At 40.6% G+C, this 25,265-nt stretch overlaps 2 protein-coding genes and 1 pseudogene across 3 annotated transcripts; 2 read left to right on the top strand and 1 right to left on the bottom strand.

Moving 5' to 3' along the window:
* The first annotated feature begins 272 nt into the window (after positions 1-272).
* On the top strand, positions 273-5,970 carry LOC122982209. The gene is made up of 5 exons (XM_044351351.1): positions 273-852; positions 3,191-3,385; positions 4,300-4,447; positions 4,547-4,714; positions 4,830-5,970. Exons 1-5 carry the CDS (start codon positions 774-776, stop codon positions 5,146-5,148), a joined length of 909 nt encoding a protein of 302 aa, XP_044207286.1. The 5' UTR covers positions 273-773; the 3' UTR covers positions 5,149-5,970.
* Positions 5,971-6,055: 85 nt separating this feature from the next.
* Positions 6,056-11,337, top strand: LOC122982211 (caspase recruitment domain-containing protein 19-like). Of its 2 annotated transcripts, none has more exons than XM_044351352.1 (6): positions 6,056-6,201; positions 7,606-7,751; positions 7,881-8,037; positions 8,624-8,692; positions 10,240-10,305; positions 10,531-11,337. In XM_044351352.1, exons 1-6 carry the CDS (start codon positions 6,195-6,197, stop codon positions 10,644-10,646), a joined length of 561 nt encoding a protein of 186 aa, XP_044207287.1. In that variant the 5' UTR covers positions 6,056-6,194; the 3' UTR covers positions 10,647-11,337. The 2 variants fall into 2 exon arrangements, with proteins under 2 accessions (XP_044207287.1, XP_044207288.1); XM_044351353.1 differs by having other exon boundaries at positions 6,056-6,216.
* Positions 11,338-11,355: 18 nt separating this feature from the next.
* LOC122982212 lies at positions 11,356-25,262 on the bottom strand (annotated as a pseudogene).
* Between the last annotated feature and the right edge of the window lie 3 nt (positions 25,263-25,265).

The following is a 25,265-nucleotide window of genomic DNA, read 5'->3' as shown; positions in this document are numbered from 1 at the left end:
TAAAATGTTGAAGACCTAACTGGCTGTAGAAGCTATCAAAAGCCAGTTTGGGCATAATCAAGCAATCAGTCTCTTCAGGCAACTCTTTGATTTCGAACTCACTCACTAACCCACTTTGTCTGGAAACCTGAGTTGTGTGTGCGAAAGTAAACTGCAAAAATACTCTTGATAAGATTGTAAACTGTGCTGTGGTAAACAGAGCCATTCAGAGACTCTTTAATGGCATCTGGTTGCTTAAAGAACAGCTCTACGTCACTGATAATTTGCGTTTTGCACATTTTCAACTCTGCTTGAAGCACCACATCCTGATAGGCTGAAACAGGGCAGCGGTGCGACATCCTGCCTACAAAGAGCGTTTCTCTTTTTTCTTCTTCTTTTTTTGCTGTTCCTCATCACGGTCTTGTTCACAAAGCGCAGCTCTGATATCCAGCTTGACCTGACCTGGTGTAATCCACAAAGTCATTTTTGCTTCGCCCGACAAGGTCTCAGCCGATCACTTCATCTCTCTTCGTCCTCTCGAGCGCTCATCCGCTTGAGCGACAGTCGCCACAGCGCGCTGTCCAAACCGGGCATTAGAAGAAGTAGATCGAAGGCATCGGGGGAGGACTCTGAGGAAGACAGGCTGATCACTGGGAGGTAGAGAGGCGAATAAAATCGCACGGAGAAGCTTACGCACGAATCCCGATTTGTTTACCCTGCACCGGGCACGGAGGAGCGCAGTCTTTACGCACAGTCAGAAGAGCGGACTGGGGGGCGTCTTGTCTGTCACCATCATGCCAGCGGCAACAGCTTCAATAACAGATGTGGCCAGAACGGATTTTACTAACAAAAATGACAACCGGAATAACTCAGGTAAGAAAGATTAAATTACAAAAAACAAATAGTGTCTAATTCATTCCCGAGTTGAACGCGTAGGATGTGTGGCAGCACGAGGATTTGTTCTTGGCACTTTGTTGCAAATTTGTTGGCTTTTACATCAACATATTTTGGGAGAAGGTCACCTAGGCTTAAAGTTAAACATTTACCCCCCTCAAAAGCATTAAAACATGTATAGATATTTCATGTGTGTTATAGGGACACACTATATTCGCTGTGGTGGCAGTTTCCTTAACATGTTATGGGATTAGGGGTAAGCTATATAATGTGATGCACATTAGCAGATTCTAAAAATGTGTTTAGGCTGATTTCTAAGAAATACAAATCCAATCAATAAACACACTTTACAACAAGCAAGCCCGTAGATGCACAACATTTCTTCTGGATTGGTGTAAGAGCTGAGGATTGTTGAGTGAAAAAATTGAATGAGCGTCATGCACATTTACTTACTTAAAAAAAAAGATAAAACAGAGGGAACAGAGGAAGTGAAACAGAGACGCAAACACCAGTGGCTTCAACAGTATCTAGTTAAATGCACAGCTGGCCACACACGTACACACACACACGTACACACACAAACACACACAGACACGTTACATAAAAGTGATGCTCTCTGCTTATCGACAATGAAGTATGTCCTTGTGTTACATAAACTTGAATATGTTGAGCTAATGCTAATGGCCTTCAGGGGAGTATTTATCCCAGCTGTGCCTGGCCCAGTGTCACTGAAACTTGATCAGAAGCCTGTCAAATTCTGTAGAGAGAAAAAAATGCATATAAATAATAATAATTATTATTATTATAATACATTTAATTTGTACCACACTTTTCATTCATAGAGGAACTCAAAGTGCCACAGTTTTAATAACAGAACACACAACATAAAGAAAATAATGATGAGTTAAGATGTAAACGCCTTCCTGAATTGAAAGGTTTTTAAAAAAGTCTAGGGTCTGTGCCACCCTCAGATGGTGAAGAAGGCTGTTCCACAAGCGTGGTGCAGCAGAGCAGAAGGCTCGATCCCCCATGGTGCAGAACTTAGTACTGGGGGCCTGGAGGAGCAAGCTGCTGGAAGATCTGAGGGTGCAGGTGGAGGTTTGTGGTATGATCAGTTCCTGTAGGTAGGGAGGCACATGTCCGTTGATGGATTTGTATGTGAGCAGCAGGACTTTGTAGTCAATCCTGAAGGAGACAGGGAGCCAGCGCAATGAAAACAGAATTTGTGTTGTATGTTGGTGTTTTCGCACTCTCATCAGGATCCTGGCAGTGCTGTTCTGAATGTACTGGAGCTTCTGGATGCTCTTGCCAGGAATCCCTGTGAAGAGCGCATTGCAGTAGTCCAGTCTTGAGTACATAAAAGGCATGGACAAGTTTCTCTGCATCTGACAGACTTCAAGAGGGGTGGAGTCTAGAGATGTTTTTGAGATGGCAGAAAGTATGTATACTCATATCTTCTTTCTTTCCGTTCTTTCAAATGAAACCAGGAACTTTTGGTGTGCTTTGATGCCCCTTTTGGTGATAAAAGTGTTCCACATGTCTCTCCTGCAGAGTGCACAGCCCCTCTCACGTTCTTGGATGTTTTCTTTCATTTAATAGTTACAAAGAGGAACAAAATATCTCCTCTGTCAAAATTGTTTTAGTGACAACCAGAAGAAGGTTTCCCTGAATAAACAACTTGGTTAAGACTTTTCCTGGACCGGATCATATTTGCCTCCCAATTTCTGTTGGAAATCACCGAATTGATGTCAGTGTTTATTTGCATTCCAACAGCTTTTGTCACGATGAAGTGATACTCCTATGTTGTGGGTTTACTGAGCCAGACTGCTGGCGTACTGAGTTGACATAGTGAGAGACTTCCCCTCCTGTAATATGCTGAGCACTGTGCCGTGCTGTGCTGTATGATAACTGGTTGTTTAGCGTGGCTCCAGATGGCCTGTGTATTTCCACCAGCCTCGTAGGCCTTTTGTTTAATGATTTATCACATTTCCTGCTTCGATACTGTTAGAATTCGATGGGGGGGGGGGGGGGGGGGGGTTGTCACGCAGTGTTGTGCAGCCCTACAGGGGTTCAGTGCTGATAGCTGTGGAATGAACTCTCCCATCCCACACTGAATCTCATCTGCAGTGCTCCATTCAAAACAAATTCAAAACTAATTTCTTGTGAGAATATATGAATTATACATGTGTTCAAACTTTGGGTGAACTTTTGGTGATTAATGCACATCCAACATCCTCCGCATAATTAAGTCAAAACCGGTGTTTTTGTTGTACACAGTCTGGTTCATCACCAACTGACCATCGGCTCTTTCTTTTAGGTCATTCCCAGGCTCAGTGCACACCCATGCCCCTGCCAGCCCTGGGCACCCAGAGGATCATCCAGGGCAATGGTACTAATGTGGGCACAGTCATATCCCTGCAGTGCCCAGCCAATCACAAACTGATAGGAAAAGAGCTGATGTGTGTCAGGGACATCAACAGCACCCACTGGGTGGGGGAGACTTACTGTAAACGTAAGTAGAAATGGAGAACAGAAACTAAGAGCTTGAAACTGTCAACATAGAAAGACAGATAGATAGATTCTGCTGTTAAGTCAGGTACATATTATGAAGCTATTGTTCATGCACTTAATAACCAAAATGTGTGTGAAGATTAAATGTTTCAAATGCTTTTACTGAGAGAATTGCAGAGGTTGCAAAACTTCCCCTGGACTGTCTGTCTGCTTATTATTCTGAAGAGATGGAATATATATTAAACATTATGTGATGGGCATAGAGGCTACCGGCGATTTTATATTTAGACTTAAGGTATTATTTGGCTCGCAATAATTAATGCTCTAGACTATGTGAGAACACATTAGAGAGAAAATAATTTGTTGCTTGGGGATAAAGCTCATTAAAGGAGAATATTAATGCTAATGCAGGTGAAGAGGAATAATTTCAAGCAGGTGCCCAGTTAGTCATTCTTTTGGTTAGTGAGTGGAAAAAGCCAGGGTAGGATCTTAATTATACTTCAAGATGAATCACCGTGGGAGAGAGAAAACTGTCTGATGTGAAACGGAAAGAAATTAAAAATGTAATTTATGTTTTATTATCCCTTCTTTGATAAGCTGGTAAGTGTAATTTGTTGCAAAAATGATATTTATTTCTGCCAACCTCTTCTGGTTAAATGATAATGAAAAACTTGTGATATATTTGAGTGGCAGCGTACTTTGTGTGGTGTAGATAGATAGATAGATAGGTAGATAGATAGATAGATAGATAGATAGATAGATAGATAGATAGATAGATAGATAGATAGATAGAAACTTTATTGATCCCAGCATGATAAATAGAGTTGTCTCGTAAGCCTGTGAGGATTTGATACGTTGAGTGCATGACATGGAAGTCGATGAATCAGTGAACCGTTTTCCTCTCTCACACTCCAGCTCTGTCTCCCTATGAGGACTATGGTTTCCGTGTGGCTGTGCTGGCATCCATTGTAAGCTCAGCCATAATCTTCTTCATGTCCATGGCCTTCATCACCTGCTGTTTGCTCGACTGCATCAAAGAGGACGAAAGGAAAAAGCAGGAGAGGTGAGTGGGAGGCAAAGGTTGGAGAAAAACAAAGAGGGGTTATCAGTCAGTGTGTTGTGATGTATTAGAAAACTGAAATGCTAAATACTTTTTTGCCAGGGAGACAGAGTTGTGGCAGTGGGAGGAGCAGACCCAGCAGCAGGGGGACAACAGGTCTCGCTACAGCCATAAAGGCAGGAACAACAATAACAACAACGCCCAGGAGAAGGCGCTTTCACTGTGGGACACCCACAGCCCAGCCCCGTATGACAACATGCAAGCCTACAGGTGAGACGTGGGCTAATTTAAGCTTAAATGCTCAAAAAAGGGAAACAATCAAAATGTCCTCAAAGACATGAAGACCAGCACAAACATTAAAGTCTTCCTGTCTTTTCCTCCACAGATGTCATCAGCATTACGCCTATGGTCCTGTCTGCACCTACGATCCACCTCCTCCACATGCTCCTCTACCCGGCGTCGACTACGACCAACCTCTTTTACCCCGAAACCCAGAATCCGCACAGATTTCTGGTCCACCTCAATACCACGGACCTCCTCCGTCCTCCTTTCAAACTCCGAGTCCAGGCGTGGTCCAGATCTCAGGACCTGGTTTGGTGTGGCAGTACGGGGGACAGCAGAGCGGTCCATCAACCGCAGATGAGTCCAACACAAGGAACATAAACTCTGCCAAAGAATTTTCCATACGGATTATATCAGTGTGAGGACACATTGTGAATGATGTGAATACCATCAGTCAAGAAGTTGTTTACTGACCAAATCTGTACAACGGTGTCAACTTCATCAATAAGGACTACAGGAAGTTAAAACTGAGCATTCCTTGTCTTGTTGAAATTGTTATGTCTGCAGTACTGTACAGTATGAAGGCTCTAAAGGCTTACTGATGTGCCTTTTGTAAACTGCGATGGCACACTGCCCTCTGTCTGAAAAGAGGAGCTATTGCACTTTGAGGATGACAGCCTTGTTGGATGGCACTCCTCTGTAGTTAGAAGGTCAAGGGACTTTCTTGCCCTTAATTGAGCTTCTCATAAACTAATTAGATAGTTAAGTTGAGGTTAACGATTAAAGTGTTTATCAGGGGCATAGGTCACAACACATTGTAGGCAGCTGAGGAAGTTGGGTGAGAATCTCATCTCTGGGCAGGAAAGTCTACTTTGTTTGGACAAGGAGAGAAGCTGGAAAGCACCGGCGAGTGTGTAACTATAATTTTTAAGGAATGTAAATAAATAAAAGAGTACTGATAACGACTGAGACTGTATTGCAATGGGAAGACGGTGTACAATGAATGCAAATGTCAAGCCAAACCAGTAACGTGCAGTGATTTTTACTGTCCTGTGTAATGGTGTAGCTTATACACATTTATTTCAAGTGGCATGGTGAAGAATGTATTAATGAAAACACAAAGGCAACAACTATTGTTATCATTGCTATTATTATTATTATTATTATTATTGACAGGCCTAAATGATCAGGCTCAGTCCTCATTATAAATTAAAGAAGGGAATAAAATAAAGTGATAAATCACACTGTTGTGGTTCAGTTCGCTGCTCTTGATAAGCTGCCTGTCAGCGTTGTCTGCGGGCCGATAATCATCATGTGCCCCGGAGGTCAGTCATGTGGCTCCGGGCGGCGCACTGTCCGCTCCTGCTGATGCAACGGGACAACGGTGACCGTCACACCGGGGACAACAGGAAGTTTTTTACCGGGAGGCCGTCGGTCGGAAAGTCCCAGAGGTCGTTTGTTTGACAGTATGCCAGGTTTGTGAATCGAGGGTAAGATGTTTTGTCTTGTTTAGGATCATTTTACTGTAATCCCCGCGCGCTGACTCGGAGGATATGATCGCTAATCGCCCACGGTGCTGTGTGGGTGCGCCACTTGTTGCAAAGCTTCCCTCAACATTACAGTTTTAAGTTTAGCCGTTGCTATAGCAGTTTTGTTATAATAATATTGGCTTCACGCGAAGACGTATTTGGATGTTATTCAACACCAGTTGAAATAGCCTGATTTTTCTGTCCAAATCTGTTGCCTATAAATAAAACAGTAACAGCTTGATAGACAGGTCTATTTACACTCTGTTATTTAATACATTGCGGGCAGCTGTTTCCATTTTCGTCAGAGCTAGCCAGCTCTTTATGAAAAATATGCATGATGAAGCTCCTTCATTTGTCAGTCACATCCATATCTGAAGTGCGCTCCAGAGCCCCTTACACATTTTTTCATTATGGACTCTGTCAGGTAATTTAAACATTCATTTTTTAATCCTGCTGAAATAGTTTTAACATAGAGCAAGGTATTCTGCCTCACCTTGTTTGCAGATGTGTCCAGCTTGAATAAAGAAAAACTAAACAAGTGTTTTTAACCGGATGATCATGAAACACTGGACAAACTATCATTTCACCAAATTCTTTCTCTCTTGATTTTGATAACAGCTGATGCTTAACTAACTCAGGTGGCAAAAGTTATCACTTGCATAGTTGCAGGTGTTATGTGGCTCAAGCAAGAGCCCCATAAGTGGCTCATAACTTCCTGTAATGCCCCCAATTTCCTTTCTGCTTGGTGGGCTCACTGTTTTCTTACTTCAGTATTGAAAATCTAGTTTTGAAACATCACCGTGAGATGAGAGGAAGATATGATTTGCTATTGCTAATACGCATTATGACATAATCAGGAATCATATCTTAAAGTTTCTATAAACACGGCCCCAAAAATGACCATTGAGTTGAATTAGCACCTGTAAAGTGTTAACACAGACTCAGAGCTTCACCATACTGGTATTCTGGCCTCACAGGCTTTGTATTATAACATCTTTTTTTGTGATTTTGTGCATGCTTTAACTCAGTAGGCATGTTACTCATACGTTATATTTTGCAGCAACTGTATTCACCTCATCTCTAGGAGGGAGAATAAACCTCTTAGTCATTTATTTTCAGAGCAGGACTGATGCCAAAACCAGCTTATCAAGAAACGACTTACGACTAGACATAAAATCTCTAGGCCTTTGTAGCGTGCTCTAATTGTGCAGGGTCATAACCTGTGTCTGACCTGGTCTTCACACTACGATTAGGAATTAAGCCGTGTGTGTAGTGTAGAGCTATTTTTATAAAAGACTATCCCTCGCTCGTCTCTTCTATAATGTTTTAATTTCTATTTTCTGTGGCTAGACATTGGCGGTTACCATGAGCAGCTCCAGAGGGACTCCCAGTTCCTGTGCTCAGACCAGAGGATGGACACTGAGCTGGTTGACAGACTGGTGCTGCAGCTCAACAGGATCTACCCCCAGATACTCAGTGACAAGGAAGCCCACAGGGTCACTACAGATAATATGTGTTAACGTTCATTCATCAAGTCTTTACAGTTGAATCTGCTAAACTGAATTTTGACTGCACAGGTGTACAAATATGTGCAATGACTCAATGCAGCATACGTCTCCCTGCAGTTCAGGAACCTGAGCGTACCCACCGAGGTGCGATTAGCTGAGCTGCTGAATCACCTGCACGGGAAGGGCGATGAGGCATGTCATGAATTCTACAGAGGACTTCACATCCACGCTGAGCACGTCTACTCCAGCCTGCCCTCCAGAGTCAGACAAAGAGGTAAAACATGAGCAGGGCTTTGCAGACGTTTTAGTGGCTGAAGATTAAAAACACTGCAGTCAGGTGAGGACACTCGCTACTCAAAAGATCCCACAGACTCACATCTGAAAGTATTTTTGAGTTGTCATTTAATTCAGAATTACATGGCAATAGTTGGTAGTAAAAGAAAAAGATTGTATGCACTACTGTACTATAACTGTATTGTGTTCATCGACATATGTATGTCGCATAGTCATGTGCCAGTGTTCAAACACATCATCTTGTGGGTTTCAGAAACTGTCTGTTCATCATTTTCTAAAATTCCTGTGCATAATGATATTAAAGTAATCACTCTGACACATTATCAGCTGGTTTTGACCTGAAAAGCTTCTTTTTAAAAGTTGGACAGTTAGGCAAATCACTTATAATGGTAGATCCCCTGCTTTGTTATTGCCCAGTCTGGCCTTATGTAGGCTTATCCCATTTAAGAAACATTTAGGAAAGCGAGAAGCCAATGTGCTGACCAGGCAGCAGCTCACATAGTGGATCTGACATACAGGCGGTTATTTAAAGTGTTGATGTTAACTATTTTCATTCTCTGTTTTAGAGATGACGGACCCAAAATTGACTAACAATGTGGCAGCCCACCCAGAGAAACATGTGCTCAATGACAGAGGTAAATCTAATCAACATCTCATGCTACTGCTGATTCCAGTAGACCACTGTCTACAACAACAACAACCCAGAATGTGCTTTCTGGGTTGTTGTTGTTTTTTTTCAAGTCAATTTGCAAATCTGCTACCTTGTGTAACATATAAACCATGTGGACCATATAAAATATTTTCCATACCTACTCCTCACCTGTTTCATGTCTGTGCATCCTGATCTTCTGTTGCTCTTTTTTGAGGTTTCTTCCATTTTTTTCCCCCCTGTTCAAGATTTTTTTTGCAGGTGGTTTTGAAAATTTTAGCCCAGTAACTACAATCCTTGTATACTTTACAATACTGTCAACAACTTTCCAAAGCTCACCATAAATGTTTAGATTGATAGATTAGATTTTTTTAGAGCTAGTTTCACTTTAGAAATTAAAATTAACATGCAGATATCCGAAGCTTCCTTGAGATAAGGAATCCATCACATTAGGCAATCAGTCAGTTCTTATCAAGTTTATGTTATCAAAATGTACAGATGCAGTCACTGGAACTAATCGAAAACACTTCCTCGGTGGTGCGTTCAAGAAAACTTTGACATCTGAGATTTGATGATCAAACGATTTGATGATTTTTATATTTGGCTCGACTGATAAATATTTGATTTCGATTCCATGATAAAAGACCTCATGAATTTTAGTACCCAACACTCACATCTCGAATGTTGAAGTTCTGTCAAGCGCATCCTTAAGGAATTGTTTCCACAACAGTCCTTGCCCAAAGCTGCATTAACATAGTAGCACAACTTTGAAAATGAAAAGTAGACCAAAATTTCCTTTTTAATTATGTCGACCTCTATTCCAATAGCAGCATGTACTGAGATGGCAAATAGGAAGTAATTCTCGAAGCAGTTGTTAGTTCAGAAAACAGTGGGAAGTAGGGTAATGTTATAATAATTTGCCTTTAATGGGCTAAAGTGTGACTGTAATCTGCAGTTGTGGGAGTTTAATTTGGCTACCATGGTGTTTTTTTAAATGTGTTGATCTTACAGTTTATGTGAGTGTGTGTCAGGCAGTCTCTGTACCCCTCACTGATCCTCAGATAAGCCCCTTAAGCCCAACTAAGCTTTGTTCTTCAGCAAACGTAGTTGTCTGCTGAACCTTTTAACCCCTAGCATCAGAATGTGGGCCCCACTGTCCCGCACCGCTTCACCATTCATCATCCCATTACATCCAGGGCTCTGGCTTTGTGGGTCAGTTAAGCTCACGTGTAGCCCCCGTCCAGAACGGCTTCCTCTGTCCTGCATTCCTTTGAACAGTCAGGGGTGCATCTAGTGGGTCAAAGGTATGTCAGCAGGGAAATGGGTCATCAGTGATGTAGTGAAACACGGATTCATAATCATTAGTCATACAAAGAAATAATGGGTGGTTTTACTGTAAACAAGACCATTGTGTTTTCACAGATGAGCTTTTGACTCATCTATATACCAGTGGAAAGATATTTCACATCATACATACATACACATACAAATAGTAGCTGATGATAACTTTCATTCTTCTCACCTTTTCTGCAGGACCAATGTTCTTCCTGAGCTGTTTCAGTTTTGCACTTGGTATTGCAATGCTCTACTATTACGGAGGTGAGTCATACAGAATGATAGACAAGTCTTTAGACTTGTATGTCCTTGGGCATTTTGAATGTCAACAGTTTTACAGTGTACAAAGGCATTGCAAGTTTGAAAGCATCCAAAGCCAATTATTCCATATTTAAAACTAAGTTTCTTCTCTGTTTGTTTCTCATTTCTAAACCACTCCCTTTATATGGCTTAAAACTCTTATTTTTTTGCCACTTTTTCTGCCCACAGAGGGTGAGACATTGAGATGTACTGGCCCGTTTCTTCACTGCTCTGCAGCAAGACTTAGTAAAGGTGCTAAAGATGTTTTAATTTCCTATGCTGAGGTTGGAAAGCAGAATAATTGAGGCCATAAAGGTGCTGAAACGCTCATGAAGTAGCCCTGCCTAAACTTCCCTCGGGATCACTAAAGTTTCTATCTATCTATCTATCATCTGTGAGAAGAACAAGCCATGAAATTTGCCATTTTGCGGTGCCAAACTCATACATACTTTGAGAGCTATAAAGTTGTTTTTCCTGAAATTGCATGTATTTGTAAGCACTAATTGACTTGTTTTTTTTAATCCCATAATTCCCATAGCTAACATCTCTTTATATGAGGAAAAAACATAATGTTCTCTCATAGTACTTTTACGTACTGTATGAGTCTTGCCTGGATTTATTGTGTATACAGAGAAAATTTCAGCCACATTTTCTGCTAAAATGAACCGTAATATTAACAGAGTGATGAAATGAATCTCACTTTGAATGACATTTAAAGGCTTTGTTCACCCACACAGGTGTGATCAATAACTCAGGCTGATTAGACCTCTGCTCAGGTTGAAGTTGGGTACACCTGTATGAGTAGACTACTGGTTTGCAGTGGCTTTAACAAAAAAACTTGAGTTTGTCAGTGTATTGTATGAACCACCCTACCCTCATATTTGCATGCTCATCCACTCTAAGTGCCTTCAAATACTGTGATGAAGATACTTGAACATCTACTGACTAAAGTGCACTATAACAACTTTTGCTCAAATAAAGCACAAATTAACATCACCTGGAGTTGTACCTCGTTTTTTTTAATCTAGTATGACAAAGATACACATAGAAATATGCATACAATTAATCAAGCATACTGTATGGTATTGTATTTTTAAATTAGCAGAAAAATTCACAGTAATGACCAGACAGGTGATTAGCAGAGTGTTTGTGTCGGACACTGTTTAGTGTGCAACCAGAGCAAGTTGAACATGAAATGGAGATGACGATAAAACATTTATCTCATTGATTGAACAACATCAATAAATGCACTAGAGGGCACTGCTCCCTCATTCAGTGCACCAAAGTAGGAAACAAGGATGATGGAAAATCTTCTGGTGTGGTATAACAATGACAATGAGGAGCAACAGACAACCCTCATTAATTAATAATGACAATCAAACTGGTTGAATGAAGAAAGTCAGTTAATCAAATGCTAAATTAAATGCTGTTTACTTGACTGCTCATGAAAGACTTGAGTGCAATGGTGGATGCATTTCTTACTCACTCGAGGCCATTTCAAGTTCTTCATATAATAATGAATCAGAAGAAATATGGCCACATCAAAGATGACACATACCGTATAGCTGTGGAGGAGAGTTCAGGTGTCTGATCTCAGGAGATTTGCAGCACTTTTCTGCCTCTGTCTTCTCTGCAAAGAGAGAGCAACAGATCAGAGAGAGGAGGGATGGGGAGGCGCTAAAGGGGGTTGCAAGTGTCACCAGGGTGATTGTTCAGTTGGAAGAATGGCATCCACATTCCCACGAGAGGGCTATTAATAGTTCTGCTTCAGAGGACCTCAAAACTCCTCGCTGATCATCAGCGTCCTCTCATGTTAGACCCCTGCATAGCTTGTTTGTTAAACTTAAGGACTGAGATGGAGCTAGAACTGTAGGAGCCACAGACATAGGCTACATTATGTATATACATATATATATCAGTGTACAGATACATATATATATCAGTCTACAGATCTGCCCTGAGTGGAGCTGTGTGTGTCATCAATCTGGTTCTCTGCTCGTCTGGCTGTTTCCACGGTTACCAATGATAGTTGTGGAGGAGGAAAAGGATAGAATTGTGATGTTGGTTTGTCCTCTGAAAGGTGCTTTGTCACAATAATGTTGAAGAAATTAATAGTTTCGGACACAAATATTCTTCAGGTATTTAGCAGATAATTATGCAAAACAGATGTTCTCAAACAGCTTTCATATTCTTGTGTTAAGCCACTGAAGTGTATAAAATGAGCATTTGCTTGGGCTCTAATTGGGGTTTCAGTGACATTGCTGAAACACAGTCTAATTAAGGCTTCCATTTTAACAAGCAGTTCTGCTGGGGTCTGTGCTGTGTTGACTCTGACTCACCATCTGCTGGTCCAGAGAACCACAGACACACTTTAGCTTTGCTCATAGCAAAGAAAGTCATGGCACAACCAAACATTGTTATAATTGAATGTTAGGCGTGACGCCTGTGGTTGGAGACAGATGTGTCGGCAAGGTTAAAGCTGTTGAGGTGGGTCGGAGCTTTGAGTCAGATGAGGCACACCCTGCTGTGCATACATGTGCTCAGCAGACCCGCCAAACCTCCTGGTCCGAGCTGTCTGGAAAAGAACCATGACATCGGGCTCGAACGTCATCAATGCAATTAAAAATTGAAGCATGTTCAGCTGTCAGCATTTGTGTGTGTGTGTGTGTGACTGTGGTTGAGCATTTCTGTCTGGCCAGTGTGTGGGGTCACTCTCGGGCAGAGAGAGTAGACAGTGCGAGGTCACATGTGACTGACTGCTGTTGTCTAAACTTTCCTGTTTGTCCACTAGGAACAAATGTTGTGTTGTTTAGGCACCAGACCTCTTTGTCACTACTTTTTCACTGTTTCTCTCTAGTTCCCTGTTTTCTCTGTGCCTGCAGCAGTGCAAGACAATGATTTTCTAGTAAACGAACAGTGGTTGGATTTTGTACCAGTTGTTTTTCTGGAGGAAATTTCTCTGAGAGCCTGGAGAGGTCAGTGTGTTTGTAGGTCAGGTTGGGGAATGTGAAGGTCAGGTCAGTAGGTGAGAGGACCAAAAACATGCTGACTACATGGATGTCTATAGGGGCAAACTGCACAATAAGGCAGGATAGAAAATACCTGTTTGTAAAGAGAGAGGGAGCAGAGAAAGAGGGTGGAAATAAAGAGTGTATGTGACTTGCAAAAATAGAAAGAATACCTGTGTGTGTTCTTAGTCAGTCAATGCATTTTGGTCTGTGGAATCCACGCTGTGATGAAGATGTTGAGAACCACAATGATAAAAACCAGGCCTGTGGCCAAGTTTTCCATGATGTTCAGCCTCCGATGCTTTTGCTCATCATTCAAGTTCCATCGAACTGTGTGGACAAAACCAGGAAATACAATTTGACGACACACAAACACACACTCAGTGAATGTCTAATCAAACATAAGCAATCTACTTTATTCTGGGACTCAAGCCAAGTCATGATGACACAGATTTGCCGTCAACTATAAATCCATATACACATAATTCTAGAGCTCTATTCTGGAGAGCTGAAAATGAGTGATCCAATAAAAACGTATCAAATATTTCACTTTGACAAGGGTATATGAGGATAAAGGAGTAATATGATTCAGTTTTTCACAGAACAATTAGTTAGTGGAACCAAACCAAATCAAGCTTTCATTCTATCTTATTGAAACTTGTCATGATTAATGACAGAAATGACAGCAAATGATGAATTATGAAATATTTTGTCCTTAACAATTGTAAATTGGAAACAATTTACATTTACAGCCCAAAAACATACTTAACATTGTGTTATCACCTTGATACTTAATGACTTTTCTGAATTTTTTGAGAATTCCTTATAACTTTCTGCTTTGAGAACGCACACACAGCGAGGTGCAAACCAGTGTGAGCTTCAATGCAAGTCCATCAAAATTAAAACACATTGCACAACTTTCCAGTACAGCATGCTTTATTCACAAAACACTTTTAGCTGTTTCATCATGGTGACCAACCTGATGAAGGCGGGGTAGGTGAAAGCATTTGGTGACTAAAGCATCCTGTACTGGAGAAGAGTTGTGTGACATGTTTTAATTAATGGGAATTGCTTCTAAACGTGATTTTGAACCGATGACCTGTTTAATTAGAGAGCCCAGCTGTAAAACGTGGTTAAATACAATAGATTTTCATATGCTCTAATTGGTGTTGACAGTACTGTTTATACAGCACTACCCCTTTCAAATCCCAAATAAATCTCTTTGAATGTCTGTTATTGGAGTTTTATATGAGTGTGTTCATGAGGTGCAGGAGGTCAAACAGAGAGTTCTCTGGGGTGTGATTGACCCCAAACATAAGTAATGACACCAACTAAGATACTGTACTGTATATATCTTTGTCTGTGTATGATTTTTTGGCATATTCATGAAATGAATGAGTTGGAAAATTAAGGGATACCACTTCGATACTTTTGTGCATTTGGAATTTTAATGAGGTCAGAAGAAAAGAGAAAAACATTTAAAAGGAAATTTTGGTTAATTATTTGATTTTGGGTTATTAACCTCATGTAGAATTCAGTGCCTCCAATATATAGCTGTCAAACAAGGAGAATATAATTTTCAGAAATATGCATGGCATTGATGAATCGACAAAACATCTGTTGACTGTTTTGATATCATTAATGAAAGAAAGTAAAAGTTCATCACCTTTTCACCTGCGGTGTCATTAAAAACAGACAAAACAGTGTTTATTTTCCACTAAACATCCAAGCACTTTACTATTTTTAGGAATTTACCTATCATTGTGATTCAATCATCTACGTCAAACACAATACAGGGAAGAGTGAAAACTGGTCAGGGGAAGTTTGTCATTCCTCATCATTCCAGTTGTGCAATATGATGCAAAAACAATTAATCAGCATTTTTATCAGCATCATCATCGCAAAGACAGGCCTATTAATAATTGAGGAAGTGTGTGTGTGTGTGTGTGTGTAGGAGGGAGTATACAGTAGCTGTGACTCCACATGCACATGTTATGTGTACGTGCATGTATGTGTGTATTTGTGAGAGATTACCAAAGGTTAAACGGTGTAAGGACCCCGCCTGACTGTGTGTGTGTCTGATCTGCATGGGTGGAGTGGGGTTGTGTGTGTGTGTGTTGGGGGGGGGTGGTATGTAGGCCACTTACATCATGCACCACTGGCTCCATTAGACAGAGCTGGATCCACGGGAGTGGGAGGTGGGGACGGGGGGAGAGAGGGCAGAGGGGTTCGGAATATTCAAAGAAAATGAAGGAGGAAGAAGAATGAAAAGAGCGACGAGAATGAGATGTGTTTGATATTCTGGTGGAGACAAGGGGCGCTGTTGGGGGGGCTGGTGGAGTCAGACGATATGGGGGGGGGGGGGGGGGGGGGGGGGGGGGGGGGCAGGCGTTTATGAATATGTGATGACTATCACATGCTGACTGACCTTCTTTCAGACACGTGACCCTTGGCTTTTGATTTTTATTTATTTACACATATGCAAAAGATACAAATTGATATATACAGCAACAACAGAAAAATGTGATGGAGGGATAACGTTGCAAAGAGAGAAACAAACCTTTTACAGCTTCCTTAAAATGTGCTGAATCATACAAGTGGAATAATTGTGGAACCGATGAAGAGTAGTGTAGAATAATTAATATCATTGTAAGAGACAAGCTGTTTTTTGTAAGTTCTGGTGACTCCAAGATGGGAAAGTTTATGAAGAAGGATGGGATGATTTGAAAGCTTTAGATAAGTCTAAGAAGATTGCGGTAGTACTCCCCTTTCTCTCTCTCTTGAGCTTTATAGATTTCATTAAAAAGATAAGAGACAGCCATAGAAGTAAAGTAGTTCTTTCTAAACCCATATTGATGCGTATATAAAATATTATACCTATCCAGATGATTCAAGAATCTTTTTCCAACACTTTGCTATTACAGGTAAAAGTGTTGTCCCTGTAATTGCTATTACAGGGACAACACACAGGGACCTTTTTGTAAGGAAAGATTGAGAATGTGAGTTAAGGCTTTAGTATCAGATCCTGAACCAATTTCAATAGACTACCAGGGATAATATCAAAACCAGGAGATGAATCTTTTAGATTAAACTGGACCTTCTGGACCTCAGCCTCTGTAACCAAAGAAAATTGAAAATCTTTTATAACAGGAGAATTCATTAACACTAAAGGATCATTTTTACCAGGTGGGATCTTAGAAGCCAAGTTGTCTCCTGTTTCAGAATAGAAACTATTGAATTTATGGGCAATTTCTTGAGGCTCACTAATGAGACAATGAACTTAAATTCTTAAACTCTTATGGTAGTTGTGTGGATATTTTGTTGTTGTTAATAATAGAGTTAATAGTTTGACAACAATAAGCCATATTATCTTTATATTTGGACAATATGGTGTTAAAGTATTGTTTCTTATATCATTTGATAATATGATGGGGGTAATATCAGAAAAAAGAGGTGAAAGCCCTCTGAAGATCACCCAATTAAAGGATATCTGTCCACTGATGTTTGAAAGATCATATGTTGGAAATTTGATGTATTTGTTTCGTTAAAAATTATTTTATACTTGGGAGTTGTACTGTATGTTTAGAATTTTGACATTGTTGTGAGTCTACCAAAAAAATCGGACAATGATCAGCAATATCTGTGTACAAGACTCCAGATTTCAAAGCTCTATTTAGAACATTAGCAAAAAGGTTATCAGTCAGTGTAGCTGTTTTTTTTTTCAGTCACTCTGGTGGGGACTTCAATCAAAGGATGAGTATAAAGTATCAATAACATCTGTGGTTTGATTATTATCCTTGCAATTGATAATGTTGATGATAAAATCACCCATGAAATAACAGAATTTCCATTCTGTGGAAACAATGTGAAAAACATGTGATACATCAGTGATGAATTAAGAAACAATTTGGTGATTGATAGGTACACCCAGTAAAGGTATTCATAGGGGTGTGCCCTATAATATTTTATTCATAATTGATTGTTTTTAGATTATTATTGTTATTAGTAGTAGGAGTAGTACCAGTAGTGGGAGTATTAGTAGGGTAGTTATGTATTTGTGATGCTGACTAACTTTCCTTTATTTACTCATGTTAGAGCTTACATGGGTCAGTGTGTCCTGGCTAAAGTTCACTGACCTGCTGTTCAGTCTGTTAGAAAAATAAAAAAAAACAACAACTAATTTGCACCTTTACATCTCATCCTAACACATCTTCTTATCTCAATGGACCTGTTTTTCCATCTCCAGATGTATCTGTCAAATTCTGACATCTTCAAAATCACTGGGTGTGTAAAGCCTTCTTTTCTTCTTGTCTATTTACTCCAAGACATGCATGGGCATGTACATTGACACATAGACACATTTACGCACATATACAAACCACAGAAAAGAACTAACCTCCACCTCTCGGCTCCCACAAGTGCTGACAGCAGCACTAAAACCTTAGTGAACTCTGACCTGGTGTCAGGCCTGGTTGTCATGGCTACAGCTAGAGTCCAGCTGGTAATGGGTTGTTTGTCAGGAGCCAGTGGACTTGACATTGGTGTGATGTGAGGTGTGGGGGGAGTGGGATGCATTGTAGGGCAAAAGGTGGCATATGGTAAGCTTCAATCATGCTGAGGGACAGGATGGAGAGGATGAAACAAAGGGCAAGTGAAGGTTGAGAGACAACACAGACACCTCTAGTATACCAAAAGGGATAGGGATCTGTTTATTTTCTCACCTATGAAGATAAGCAGAACACCCACTGTGACTTGCAGACAGAGGGAGATGCTGATTAGGGTGATGATGGGGGTGTAAAGGAGATGTTGTTTGGCCCCTGCTCCAGCACAGCCTTTAGCTGGGTGGCGTTAGCCATCAGTAGAGCCGCATCCAGCATGTACTCAGCTGCGCTCTTCTTGTTGGCATAGTGGTTCATATTTAGAGGAGCAGGGCTGTTGGGCCAAGCATCTGGATGGGAGGCCTAAGGGGGGAAAGAATACATGAGGAAGGGGAAAGTAATTGGCAGAGAGATAATGTTTATAGCTTTGAGATAAAGCCTAAAAGAGGAATGCTTGGAAATCAACTGAAAGGCATGCTCTGGCCTGCATTTTGTTTTCCCACTAGAGCAACAAAGCAGCATGTTGATGAGGCTAGCAGTGCTTTAGTGCTTCCTGTGCATTGACGGTGAGGATCTGGTTATCATTCTGACCTAATTAGCACGACAAGCAGCCATTACAGAAGAGTGACCTTTGAGAACAGACCCATTAGTAGCAAAGCTATACTGACACACTGGTAACATACCCATTAAAACATGATGAACATGAACAAGTCAGTATACGCAGTGGTCAAGGCTTGCCATTACATACAGTGTGGTTTCAAATGGTCACATTCAGTACGCACTTCTCCTTTATCTTTGCCAATGTCACTCAGCTCACTCAACTGCACTCTTAACACACTGTTTCACAAGTTTCAAAGCAGTGCGTCTGACTGTCTGTCTTGTGTTAGTAAACACATTGGTAGTGAGTAATACTGTGACGATCAGTCATGTCCTGCCTGTACTGCTGTCTCTCAGAGTATGATTACAGAGTTAGCTGCATAACTGCACTGACTAAAACCCAGAGCAGCTCTTTTTTACATAAGCAGTTTACTTCATTAATCCTGCTTTCTGAGACAGGCTCTTCCTCTAAATACCAATATTTTTTTCTATGTATATCGAGCAAGCAGCAAAAAAAAAAGCACTTAAACACAGTTTTGCATTTATTATATTACATGCACTGTATAGCAAGGTCTTAGGGAGGAGAAAATGAATTTAAGCTATATCCCATATCAATGATCAACAGATGGTAACCAAAAGTTTAATATCAATTTTATATGTCCTATTGATTCTTGTGTAGGTGATGATTATGCAACACAAGATTAGCTAGATTGTGTGTATGTCCACTCCATCCCAGTGGACTCTGTACTGTCAAGAGAAAAACATGTACTGGGCCAGCAGGTGCTGGATAAACACTCTGTTTTCTGACAAATAAGAAATCATTCTCTTTTAAAATGATGAAAATGCATCTTCCCTTAGAGCGCTGCTGCTGAATGAACATCCGCTTGGATCTAACTGTTCAGCAATGCTTGGCAACACCTGAGCACCATCGCTGAAGATTTAGTACTGTCAAGGCCAAAACCCGCACACTCGTACTCTCTGCGAACACGAAATAATCAGGAGTCTCTTCCTCAGAGCTGAAGCCTTCCCTTTTTTCTCACACAACACACCCCTGCAGCTGCAGAGAGCATAGTTTGTCAGAGATTAACCAAACCACAGAGCTGGTACAAGCTGTCTTCCCTCTGCTCCGGGGATAGAGACAAGGGAAAAGAAAAAGCTGAACCCTCTAATTTGCTACAGGGTAGGATACAGCTGAATTATAATGTCTTTAGGAGATTCACAACAATCAGCTGGCATGGTAAAGTTGATGTATGAGGGGGAAGTACAAACTGAGTAGTAGGTGTGGTTGTGGGGGTTGCAGAAGAACTAGTTCTCTAGTTGTAGTACTTATTCTTTTTTTACAGTCCTGTGATAGCTACTCGACAAGCCATGTTTAATTCTCGAGTTCTTCATCTAACCGTGTACCTATCAGTTTAGATTTTTAATATGGCATAGCTTCATGTGAACACCGAAGACATCCTTCGAAAAGCGTCTCTGTGGGCTTCCTCGAGATCCTTTTCACTCTGAGCCATAATGCCCGGTAGTACAACTCATGACAAAGAATTGAACAGTTCTTGAAAACATGTTTACCTAAACTCCACGGGAAAAGCAATGTGGTGCAATGAAGTGCCCTTGTGACTGTGATTTATGCCAAACGCCACAAACGGCACACTGTCATGACATGTCAGGGTCAGCCATTCTGCTCTCACACACTGACACATCAGGCTTTTCAAAGACAGCCCTTTATCCCCGAGTCAACAGACCACAGTGAGATAATGCTTGTTGTGAGATCACAGGTTAGAAACATGTAGTCAGTATGTCTAGAAACACAGCAGATGAATTTCTCCACAATTCACCCACAAACATCAAGAACCCCTATTACATACTGACTATACTTTAGTATTGTGTATACACAAGGACAAGACGAGAGGCCACCTACTCCAGAATGAAGTTTTCTGTTAGGATAAATCCTCCTGTCTACTCATATCATATGGCTGAGAACATAAGATAACAACTAACAGCTGAAGAGACATGTAGAACAAAAAGATAGTGTATATAGGCCATGGTAATATTGTAAGGGGGGGGGGGGGGGGGGGGGGGGGGGGGGGGGGGGGACATGTAAAACATGCTGCATGTGCAAAAAAACAACCTACCGGATGCATCTGATCCATGCTTTCATTTGAATATCACTTCAAACTGAAAAACACGGAAGACAGCCTGAATTTGCATACTGTATTTGCACTGACTTTTGTTTGAGAAACAGAATGCTTGTCAGTCACCCAGCCATTACAGATCCATTGTTATCTTGCAAAATCTGAAATGAAAGGTTCTCATTAAGTCGATCGCTCTGTACTGTACTGGTTCTAAGTTTTAATGCTTATTTTTGTGATGAATTATTCACACTGCATTCCTTGTCTGAAACAGACTCAGGGGGAACACCGAAGGGAGAGAAAGGGAGGAGGATGTGGAGGGGAGGGAAAACAGTGAGAGATAAAAAAAAAAAAAAGTTGTCTGAATCTGTTTTAACTCTCAGATATGTGTCAGAGGGGAATACCAGATAGATTCATGCAATAATATTTGACATATCCTGCTTTCTGCAGAACCAGATCAGGTGTTACAAAAATATAATACAGTATGTGGATGAGAGAAAATGATCCAAAGGAAATTAGATTGTCAAGAAATTCATAAATAGAGGACTTTTTAAAAAAATGATTAATGTGGACCAAAGTGCTAAACTGAGAAGTTAAAGTTCTCCTCCACTCAAAAATGAGTTTCGGTTATTGTTACCTCGGTTGGGTGTTTTAGCTTCACTGTGCAGAATGATGTATGTGTGTGCTGTGTTTGACACTGGAAGGCTGTTTTTACATCCATCAACTGAAAGTGGAAAGTTTCTCTCTGCTCCTTGTAAATCTGATTTCTAGGGGTGGGCCTGTGAGCAGATTTTATGACAACTAGTTTGGAGACTAATCCTGGTCCAATATTCAAATTACACATGTGTGATGTGGAAACTTGAAGTCTCCAGTGCACATACACTGAGAATATTCACTGATTCTGGATTTTTCCGGATTTCTCAATGAGGGAGAAAGAGTCGATGTCATTTTAAGGATTAAATGTACTTTTGTTTGTTGAAAAACCATATCAGATACAAATTATTATTCCAGGCAGAGTATTTCTATATATCATAATCCATGTCTGAAGAGAATCTTTATGATCCGTTTAAACAATCTGAATGACTTGGTGAATGAACAATAAATGGATGAAATGGCTGATCATAGCCATGATAAACACATTTTATGTGGACTGAACAATAAGAAAGAGCCTTTTAAAAAGTAATTGCAGAGAAAATCTGATGTGTGATTCTGCTCCCCAGTATGGGTGTAACAATGTAGAATGCAATGTTGCACAGACTTTTTTGGATCCTTGACAAAAATCTGAGATGTGAGAGTTGATTCAGATGTCTTGACACATTCAACTTTTAAGTTTTACCTGGACTGTGGAATGATGAGGAGTAATTGTGCAGAAAAACAAAGGGGTCTGGAGGTAAAAATACATTTAAACTGATGCCAATTCATGCAGTGCTTTAAAAAACAAATAAAACACTGCTTACTTTCATCCACAGCTACATCACCACCCTTTCACTCATGAGTGAATAAAGATGTGTCCCATCATAAGTAACTATCCAAATGTCTGCCCCGAAGCTACTTGGAGTGCAACATCATATTGAATTTATAAAATCAAGAAAGCCAAAGCTACAGGCTGTGATTTTTAAATTCCTGAGATTTAACCCAAACCTTAAACTTATGTGAACCATAACAGCAGTTGGAAGTGGGAGCAGTTTTGTAAGGCCAAGTAAAGATTTGGCTGACTTCCAAGCAAAAGAAATGAACTCATTCAACTTGCACATCTCATCTTAAGATTTTTCTCTTTTTCCCACATCGTCACACTCACTGATTACAGTTAAGCTAAGTACCTGCATGACAGTTACTGTAAGCTGCCACTAAGTTCTATATCTGACATGTAGAAAGCTCTTTGCAGCAACAATGCAAGACACCACTTAAGACGTAGTGAGAGATGCATTTATTATTTAGTTAATTGAACTTGCTGCTGTTCAGCAACATGACAAAAAAGGCAAATGAACTCAGATCTGTAACTGCATGGGTGTGCGTTTCTCTTCCTTTTGTTTTTTTTTTTTTCATACATCAGCACTTCTTTGCTCTCCATCCATCATGTCCAATCAGCAGCCTCTCTCTCTCACTCACCTCAAACCCTGGCCCTCCTCCAGATGAGGATCGACCCAACTGTAAATCTAATTTCCATGATTCTCTGTAGGGCTTTTAGTTTTACAGCCTCACACGGTGCAAAGCAAACATGGCTGTTTCAGAGCCCACTCCGTCCCGCTATGGCACTCAGAAAATGAAACTCTTTCTCATTCCAGACAAAGTTGCAGCGTAAAGCCTGCTGATTATCAAGAAAGACAAAAAGACATGCTCAAGAATGTGCTAGTGCTGTACTGCAATCAGACTGGTCATCAGATTGGTTTTGGATTTCAGCACAACAAAGGCACAGATATTAAAAGCCTGTGGAAAGTCTGCACGCAGGATCTCCACTCCATAAAACAACCACGGATTTGATTCCACTCTTGTTGACTCACAGTGTCGGGAGACACATTGTAAATGAGACCAATTGCTCATTTTATTGAGCGTAAGGGTATTACATTTTGCATCTGTTGGCTGAGCTCTGGCAGTCACAAGGAAGTGTCTCTGGCTGCCAGGGTCTCTCTCTCTCTCTCTCTCTATCTCTTCCTCCTCCCTTCTTCCTCAAACACACACATCTATCTGATATTAAACACTGCTATCAAGACAGTGACTATAGTGATGACACAGTGAAGCCCATTTCCTTTCCTTGTAAAACTGGATGCAGCTCTACCATATATTGTAATTACTTGTCAAATGGCAAATTCAATCACCACATAAAACACAATTAATACTCCTGCAACAATTTAGCTGTGGCATGACATAGGCTGACATTATGCTAAAGTAAAACTGTGTAGGCTTGTATTTGTGTGGGCATTTTGGCCGGTGAAGTGGAAACAAAGGAGGGCATTCATTATTTAGAAAAAAAACATTATTAAGAAAAAAAAGCATATAGACTGCAACTCTTGAGGTCTCTCTTGTTTCTATACATTGTGCAACCCACAACTTATAATACCAATCTATTTTACTTCACAAATTGGTCATATATATAGCCTTGTATGGCACAATACAGGATCAACCTGTTTCCCATATAAAAATGGTCTCCAATATCTTACCTCAGTCCCACTTCCCCTGTTGCTGCTGCTGCTGATGTTCATCATTTCCCCATGCATAGGCTACTGCACCTCAGCTGCAGACTGCAGGGAGAAACTGAGCTGCAAAGTGAAAGAGTAAAGAGAGGATGGGACCTGAAAGCATATAACCTAATTTAGCTGTGGCATGCCATAGGCTGACATTATGCTTAAGTAAAACTGTGTAGGCTTGTATTTGTGTGGGCATTTTGGCTGGTGAAGTGGAAACAAAGGAGGGCATTCATTATCTATGAGGTCACTCAGGTGCCAACAGTACTTCGCTCCTCAACTGAACCAGACTGTCATCTGACCCAGCATGCCTGTAACAGACATGAGGATTTCAAAACACTTTCTTTTGTTGATTAATTTCTGTGTGGACATGCAATCTATCAATCTATATAGAGTTTCTTTTGTGTCCTTCCCTCGTATAGATGATATAGGTGTATGAAAATGCAGAAAACATACAGGGTGGATACTTTAACATGGACATCATACACTAAATTGCCACAGCATTGGAAACTATGGCTCTAGAAATTAGCATGCAGGTGAAGCAACACCTCTTTGGCTAAATCCCAACAAAAAAATTACATTGTCAGCTAAACAATGTTGGTATTACTGCATGGCTGCTGCAATGAATTCCATTATATTTTCTTGTTGCAATGGGACATGTGTCCATCTCCTGGCATTTATTTGACACTTGTTGGATTTCTCAGTGGTTGGATTATCCCCTATGTAAGAATTTACATTCATTCTCCACTCTCTCTATTGTTTGCAAGAAAGCAAGAATTAAAACCCCACTTTAGGCAAAAAAAAGAAAAAAAAGCATATAGACTGCAACTCTTGAGGTCTCTCTTGTTTCTATACATTGTGCAACCCACAACTTATAATACCAATCTATTTTACTTCACAAATTGGTCACATATATAGCCTAGTATGGCACAATACAGGATCAACTTGTTCCCCATATAAAAATGGTCTCCAATATCTTACCTCAGTCCCACTTCCCCTGTTGCTGCTGCTGCTGATGTTCATCATTTCCCCATGCGTAGGCTACTGCACCTCAGCTGCAGGCTGCAGGGAGAAACTGAGCTGCAAAGTGAAAGAGTAAAGAGAGGATGGGACCTGAAAGCATATAACCTATTTGACAGAGTAGTTATACATGCAGTTTCTCTATTAGGGTACCACAGCAACAGTGATGACTTTTTTTTTTTTTTTTAGAAGATCCTGTTGTAAGGCAGGCTGCTGAGCTCTGTTTGAGTGATTGGATGAGTCTGAGAAGGGCGTGAAATACAGTTTACTGACAATCACAATTACAAGGAATAATTCTGACCATTTTTCAATCACTTGCATTTATTCTAATCTGTCTTTGTTGGTCTTTTGGTGTGAGATAAGTGTCACTCTTGCTGTTTAACACTACAG

Source organism: Thunnus albacares, chromosome 5 (assembly GCF_914725855.1).
Source record: "Thunnus albacares chromosome 5, fThuAlb1.1, whole genome shotgun sequence".
In the NCBI taxonomy this organism is placed as follows: Eukaryota; Metazoa; Chordata; class Actinopteri; order Scombriformes; family Scombridae; genus Thunnus; species Thunnus albacares.
This window is presented reverse-complemented; position numbering and strand designations above follow the sequence as displayed.